The sequence below is a fragment of the Arachis ipaensis genome, chromosome B06 (genome assembly GCF_000816755.2).
Source record: "Arachis ipaensis cultivar K30076 chromosome B06, Araip1.1, whole genome shotgun sequence".
NCBI lineage: Eukaryota > Viridiplantae > Streptophyta > Magnoliopsida > Fabales > Fabaceae > Arachis > Arachis ipaensis.
Genome location: NC_029790.2, coordinates 951,182 through 958,600, shown reverse-complemented (window position 1 = coordinate 958,600; position 7,419 = coordinate 951,182). Strand labels below are relative to the sequence as shown.

General features: G+C 34.6%; 2 protein-coding genes across 7 annotated transcripts; one reads left to right on the top strand and one right to left on the bottom strand.

Annotated features, from left to right (window-relative positions):
* LOC107645278 (transmembrane protein 230) lies at positions 52-2,159 on the top strand. The gene is made up of 3 exons (XM_016349266.2): positions 52-255; positions 899-1,220; positions 1,836-2,159. Exons 2-3 carry the CDS (start codon positions 947-949, stop codon positions 1,913-1,915), a joined length of 354 nt encoding a protein of 117 aa, XP_016204752.1. The 5' UTR covers positions 52-255; positions 899-946; the 3' UTR covers positions 1,916-2,159.
* Positions 2,502-6,653, bottom strand: LOC107645279 (BEL1-like homeodomain protein 7). 6 transcript variants are annotated; one of them, XM_021103639.1, is made up of 6 exons: positions 6,517-6,653; positions 5,515-5,558; positions 4,522-5,336; positions 3,948-4,300; positions 3,777-3,837; positions 2,502-3,398 (listed from the first exon to the last, which is right to left on the bottom strand). In XM_021103639.1, exons 3-6 carry the CDS (start codon positions 5,320-5,322, stop codon positions 2,724-2,726), a joined length of 1,890 nt encoding a protein of 629 aa, XP_020959298.1. In that variant the 5' UTR covers positions 5,323-5,336; positions 5,515-5,558; positions 6,517-6,653; the 3' UTR covers positions 2,502-2,723. The 6 variants fall into 6 exon arrangements, with proteins under 6 accessions (XP_020959298.1, XP_016204754.1, XP_020959297.1 ...); XM_016349268.2 differs by having other exon boundaries at positions 4,522-5,558; XM_021103638.1 differs by lacking the exon at positions 6,517-6,653 and having other exon boundaries at positions 5,515-6,459.

Below are 7,419 nucleotides of genomic sequence, written 5' to 3'. Positions count from 1 at the left end.
AACCTATAACTAACTTTTTATGTACACATAATCAGTTTTTAAGGGAAAAAAACGTTCCCCTCAAAACTTTAGAACCATAAAATGTGAAGTATTAAAGTACACTTAAAATTTAAAGGTGACTTTCATCTGTTGTGTGTCTCTCGGAACAAATAAGTAAAATCTCGCATCGCTCTAACTTCACCTCATAGCTTGCTTCACTTTTCCCTCCGGCGGTGGCGGCGGCTGAACTCTCTCCGACCAATCGGCAAAGCACCGGTAAGCCTCGCAAATCGAAAATCCCGATAGTTTTTCCCTCTTAGTTCATCTTAAACAGTTCTCGTAAGCAATCTGTAAATCTAGGGTCTCGTAACTTAGGGTTTAAAATTAAATGATGTCCAAACCTTAATGAGTGTTGTTTCATAATTATCTGCAGCTCTGTTAATTCTGCCATGTAAGTTCTAAAGGAATTCAAGTTTGGAAAATCATAATTCAGTGTTAAAAACCCAAGCTTTGTGCTTTTGTTTTTTGTTCCCTTTTTTGAGTGATGCATATATGGCGTAAATTTAAAAAAAAAGGAAAAAAAAAAAAAAGAAATGCTAGACAAATTTATTGTGTATGTTTAAGTAGGATTAGGACTACAGTGAATTATAAACAGTTTGTAAGTATAGTGTTTATGATAATATTGTTATGAAATACTGAAATTTTGTCATATTATTGTATGTTCTGTGTTCATAAATCTGTTAGTGTAAATGATAGTAGTTTTTTCAATCCATTGACGCAGCTAACCTTCCTTGACTGAAAGAATCTCAGTCTTTATAATTTTGTTGTCTGGGGTTAGAATTTCTGGTTCGGTTCTTTTTTGGCACTCATCAGATTTAAATCTAATGTAACCTTTTTATTCTATCTTGTCTGAGGGCAGCCTCGGATTGTTTTGTGTCACATAACTTAGGAGCAAAGAACTCAGGAAATGGCAACTAGACGCAATGTCCGCTACACATCTCTTCCTACAGATGAGGATGATGATATTCGTAATCGGAATAGACCGTTCGATCCTCGATTTGATTATACACCGAAAAGTTTGGAAAAAGTTCCCTGGAAATCCATTGCTCTAGCTCTCTTTCTGTTATTCCTTGGGACAGGACTTTTGTTTCTATCATACTTCGTCTTCACTGGTCATATGGGAGGAGATCGTTCTCAAGCTTATGGCCTTTTAGCCCTGGGGTTTCTTAGCTTTCTCCCAGGTATGTTGGGTTTACCAGAATGTCATATGTGTTACTTATTTACACTAGTTGCTCTAGTTTACCATAAAGAACAGGGGAGTTACTGTTTCTGGTAACTCTGAGCTTGCAAATATGCCTTTAGATGAATTTGGTGATGGTTCCATAATATGAACCATAAAGATAATTTTGAGTGCTCCATCTAGCATGGCAAGCATATAGGATCCGTTTTTGTTAGTGTTCAAATAACTTCGGTGAAATTGACGGTAGTGACTACACATCACAACATAAACTGTGCTGCCTCCTTTTGTTTACCAACCTTTGTATTGAATCACCGAAGGCTGTTTCAACAGGATGACAATATATAATCGTGTTATCATTATAATTTATTGATATATTTTAACCATCTTCTGTCCAGTAGGACTACAAAATGGCTTTTATTGATGTGTGTTTCCAAGTGAGATGATGTTTCTTGACAATTTTCTCGATTGTCTTGTTTGTTCATAAGATAGTGCAATTGCAATAGTAGACCAAAGAAATCTAGTTTGCTTCTATCATGCAACCTTTCTTATTTTTTTTCTGTTATCACAATCTTTTATTGGCTAATCCTGCAACATAGTACTGTTTTTTTGGACACAGGCTTTTATGAGACTCGACTTGCGTATTATGCTTGGCGAGGTGCCCAAGGATACCGCTTTTCTGCCATCCCTGATTATTAGAGCATGACGCCTTTACCCTTATTCTGAGTCATGATAAAATTTGGTTGCTGCTTGTATGCTTCAATAGCTTAGATGGAATAAAATTGTAGAGAAATGTAATCATATATGTTATGTAAGTATTGAATGAATTAGCAAAGTTTGGAAATTTGTTTGAATCGAAATGCTTGTTTTTGTTTTGGCACAACAAAAATACAATAGCAGGTTGAAGAATGTAACAATAGTTGCTTTTGTTTCTTTTCTGTTATATGTGTTCATAGCAGATTAGCAGTGCTACACAGTTAGAATATAATAATAAATTATTTCACGGTAGCTGGCAGCCAAAAATGATTGAGCAAACTAGAAGAACTTGTGAACCTGCATAGTCATGACAGCTCTTAATGGATTTGAAATAACTCGCCCAAAAAGAATAACAAAAATCAATAGTAGAAAGAAAGAAAATGAGTATCTAGTTTAGTAACATTATGTGCATGAAGATTCTGTGAAGCTAAAATAAACCTTGCTGCTGACCCAATCATTGCCTCATTGTTGAGGTGATTGATAAAGTGACCATAAATACTTAAAAACATTTAAACAAAACTAGAACTACTGGTATGGAATGGAGATGAATACTTTATCAACAACATTAATTTTGGATGTCCAAAAGCAATTTGGGCGTGGCATGAAAGTATAAGTACTACAATACACCATTACAATTACAAAATACATTATCATTTTGTTTAAGTATATTGGATGCAATAATTTTTTTTTATCAACAAGAAGCAACATCATAGATCTAATTTCTACTTCTATGTAGCTTAACTTTCAAATTTCAAACAACAAACTCGTGTAACAACCGTTGTTGTGGATTCCCAAACTTGTGTTGTTGTTGTTGCTGCTGCTTCTCTTGTTCTGTCAAATGATAATCCAACAAATCATTCTCAGATGAAGAAGCCAAAGTCTGGTTACTACTTCTTTTGTTGTGTATCTCATCATCATTTGACATGCCTAATCCATTGCTCTCGCGGTTCCTCAACTCGAGCGCAAGGGACACATGGCCGCCAACGGCCGCAAAGTTTCCCAACGCGGAATAATCATATGTTGCATGAGTAGAAGCTAAGCAACCATTACCATCATCATGACCATTATGGTGATTGATTTGTATTGTAGAAGCATTTGAAAACGGTGTGTTTTTCATGTTAAATCTTTGATCACATTGTTGCAATTTCCTACTAGTCCTTGAAGAAGAAGAATCCATGAGGTTTTCACCATAATCACTACTTTGGATACCATGTTGAACACTATCATCAACAGCTGCCAAATTTTCTTGTGATTCTTCTCTTTTGTTATTATCAGAAACTTGAACATCATCTCTTGAAGCTTTTGGTATGCTGTTTTCAGATAAGAGGTTGCAACTCATCTCAGAATCACCAAATTCTTCTTTATACATTTCTTCAACCATTGGCTTCCATAGCCGCACCCTTGCATTTATGAACCAATTTGCCACCTAAAATGAACCAATATTAAAAGCTTAGCAACTTCATGGTGCTTATTTTTGGAGTGTATATTTTATTACCTATGAAATCAATCTTCAAATGGTATCAAAATGGTTAACATGCTAGCAAATTAGCCCGAAAGGTAGAAAATTCACCGGTCGTCCCGGGAAGGTTGAATACCTTTAACAAATCTACTCTGTTGGCAATTGACCGAAACAGAAGCTTCTACATATAAGGTGATCTAAATTAAGGGGCCAAATTAATGTACAAAATTTCTAGTAAACTAACTTGATACCATGGAAATATTTGTAGATTCTTGATCTTTTGGCCTTAGCTCATAATAATCATATATGAACATAATGTGCAGTTAGGAAAACATTAAATTGTACCTGGTTTCTGGTCAAGCCTGTTTGCCTTGCCAGCATAATCTTCTCTGAATCCTTTGGATAACTGATAAGAATGAAAAATTTGAATAGCAATTATCAAAATAAACTCTCCAAGAATTATCTATTCTAATATGAATATCACTGTTGATTAAGAAAAGATATAAGGTGACTTACGGATGAAGGAAATGCTCGAATAGCCACGCGCGAAGTATAGAAACAGAGCTCTCAGGAAGTCCCCTCTGAGGTCTCCAAGCTTGTCTCATCACACCAAGTTGCTGAAGTGCCTTTTGTTGCCTTAGTTGCTGATCTACGTAGCGGAGCCGAGGTATTCCCTCTTGCTCTCCAAGGCTCCTCTGAGTCACTTGAATCTGGCCACTGATGGCGTCGCGCAAACATCGAAAGTGGCGTGAAATTGTGCGCAATGCAAGCGCAGTGTACGGTTCGGCAGCTCCACACCCGGCAACCATATCAAATGATGATACCACAATTTGCATCTGATGGCAATACTGTCTGTATCTTTTATCTACCTATGATGAGCACAAAGAAAATTCTAGCTAAGCATATGGTTCAACAATAATGCAACCTATTTATGAAACTAAATTTGCATAATATAAAATCAACCATATGAAACTAAATGTCACCAAATCACTTATATTTCTCATCAGTTCCATTGAGATTTGAATAAATCATGACATTAGAGTATTAGTGAAGAGATAAAGACTTATAAAGGGTATAGCATTTTAATTACCTCATCTAACATGGCCAAAAGTTTTGTCTTCTTGTCCAACAAATTCTGTCGGTCTGCCGGCGATAGCTCGGTTGAAGAGTTTACAGCAGAACCATTGGCACCTGAAGATACTTGCATAGATTGACTATTAGATTTTCCATCAGAATCTTTGGAGCCATCTAATCCGGCATCACGAAAACTCTGTTGTTTCTCCAATCCAGGTTGCTTCAAAGCCTTTCGGACATTAACTATTTCATCAAGCAACTCCTGTGCTGCCTTCAGGTATTGTGAGTTTAAAGCAGTACTGGAGGAAAAACCAGCCGATCCGTGTAGGCCCGGATCGACCTGGCCTTCGCTGAGGCACATTGAAGGATGATTAGTATTGTTATACAAACCTTCCCTCTTTATAGAGTTGTAGAATCCTCCGGAAGACATTGGCGGGGTCATGCATTCGGTGTTTCTCACCTCATCATCCTTAAGAGATGATCCATTATTTCCCTTTAAGTTTGGCATGGCATTCATCAGTGAAGTGAAGCTAGAGTTGTGATACTGCGGGTATTGAAAGTGATGAGGCATTGATGTTGCAATAGAAGGCATAACCGATCCAAGGCTAAGCGACAAACCTTGGCACTGAATGTTTTGATCACCAAAAGAGTTGCAAGATGGATCGCCGGTCGCAGCAGCATTCGAATGCTCTTCAAGAGGCTGCATAGTCATTGATTCACCTAGAGAGGTGATGAACTTCAGCTCATTGTTGTGTCCTCCTCCTCCAACCGAATCGCCATAGTTATGATGAGTTAATAGGGAATTCCCAGATAACATTTCTTCATAGGATCCTGAAGGAAAGGCCTGGTTCTGATACATGATGATGATATGATATATGATATATGATATATGATATATGACTTTGCAATTTGAAAATGAGAGGTTTAGTTATTATTCTTGGTCCCTTCTTCGAAATCTAGTTCACATAAACATCTTCTCCAATGAGGCTTTGAGAAGCTATAATGTTACCTCTTCCATGGAATCTTAGTTGGGAATTTCTCTGTGGATTAAGCCTAAAAAGGAAATTGCCAAAAATGGATGAACATGTTAATGATGAAGGACTGAATTTTGGAAAAATTCATAATATAGAAGTCCCCTAAGTACAAACAAAAAGATTACTTTATTATAAGGCTAAAGCACTCAAATTTCATGGGATAATTTAACAATTTTTTTTCTTCCAAAAGTTTTTTTCTTTTTCAATTTTAGTTTTACCCTCCAAAAATGGACAACAACTAAAAGAGTTAGTACTCTTCCAAACCTTCAACATCATACTTTCATACATTCATCAATATGCCTATGCACTCTTCCAAGAACTATCTTCAAAAAATTTTGAACTTTTGGTATTTTCTTCATGGTTCAACTCGCTTACCACTAGACTAAACTCTCACCGGCACCTACGGCGGCGAATTCATAATTTGCATGGAAAAAGGAAACTAAAACATGGTAAGGGGATTCTATGAAACACCACCACCACTTCATTGAACTAGTACCTAGATCCTGCTCCTGCATATTTCAGCTAAGAAAACTTTCAATGAATGAAAGTAATTTCAGTTACCATGCACTTAGGACTGTGGCACTTTCATTTATTAAGCATACTATGTAATACAACACTATTAAGAAAAGGAAAAAAAGGGTTTTGCTTTGTTTGGTTTAACAAAGCAAAAAAAAAATAAAAAAAGCATTCTTTTTCATCTAGAGTTGCAAGAACAGTAGCAGCAGGTAGCAGAAACCATGTAACCAAACATGGTTCAGAAAACCAAACAAAATTCCGAAACACCAGAAACAAAGAACGCAAAAACACATGACAAACAAGGAACAGAAAACAATTTTATTATTATTATTATTTTATTCTTATTAATATGCTATGGTTTGGAATAACAAAACATGGAAAAACACCATACACAGAAGAAAAAGAATAATAATTTGAAAGAGAAAAAGTGAAGAGATGACAGAAAAGAGAGAAAGAGATACCTGAAGAAAGAAGAGGAAAGAGAGAGAGTGTGAGAAGAAGCAAACAAAAGGGTAAGAAGTTAAGAGCAAAGTTTACAGAGAAAGAACAAGAATCCACAGTTTGGGGAAGCCTAGACAAGTGGCAATCCCAAGATATATAAATTTCATATTATTGTATTATATAATAATAATATTAAACTATTATTGTTATTATTATCTGATTGAAACAATGGTAACAACCTATTGAATGAAGGAAGAAAATATGTTTAATAATAATAATAATAGTAACAACCAATGGAAAGAAAAATATGTTTATTTATTAGTGAAAGAAATTGATTACTTCCCAACACCAACTACCTTTATTTATTTATTTATTTATTTATTTGTGTGGTTTTGTAATCTATAGTGAGAGGAAAAATTTGCAAAGGAATAAATAATTAGCAAATTTCAATATCAATCATTGTTGAGAATGTCACGTGTGACAAACGGCACTAGAAAAGAAAAAAGAATAGTATAGAAATATACTTTATTTTATTAGTGTTTTATTCATGTTTTATACACAATAATTTCTTCTTTAAGAGTTCAATGATTTTATTTTATTTTTTATGGTAGATTTTAAATTATTTAATTATAGTATCATAATTATTAGATTATTGAAAAACTTTTTAATTTGTTCAAATATTAAGATTTAAAGGTGTGTTATTATATTAGTACACAATTACCTTTATTTAAAAAGTGTATTATTATTATATTATTAAAAGTGTTTGATTCCTATAATATAACCATATCAAAAGGTCATAACTTGAGGTTTTATTCTTAAATTTCTTTGTTGGCCAATATAAAGACATATCGTTATCATGAGTTAATTATTCAATTAAAATTATTAACATACACAAAATTTATGCTAAGAATAATATATTGATA

What these genes read in the sequence shown, in the direction of transcription:
- LOC107645279 (XM_016349268.2), bottom strand. Translation starts at nt 5,364, where the DNA reads ATGTATCAGAACCAGGCCTTTCCTTCAGGATCCTATGAAGAAATGTTA. An exon ending in TTTTGGCCATGTTAGATGAG is followed by an intron (nt 4,301 to 4,521) that starts GTAATTAAAATG and finishes TGCTCATCATAG; the next exon opens with GTAGATAAAAGATACAGACA. An exon ending in CAGGCTTGACCAGAAACCAG is followed by an intron (nt 3,399 to 3,776) that starts GTACAATTTAAT and finishes GGTTCATTTTAG; the next exon opens with GTGGCAAATTGGTTCATAAA.
- LOC107645278 (XM_016349266.2), top strand. Translation starts at nt 947, where the DNA reads ATGGCAACTAGACGCAATGTCCGCTACACATCTCTTCCTACAGATGAG. An exon ending in GTTTCTTAGCTTTCTCCCAG is followed by an intron (nt 1,221 to 1,835) that starts GTATGTTGGGTT and finishes TTTTGGACACAG; the next exon opens with GCTTTTATGAGACTCGACTT.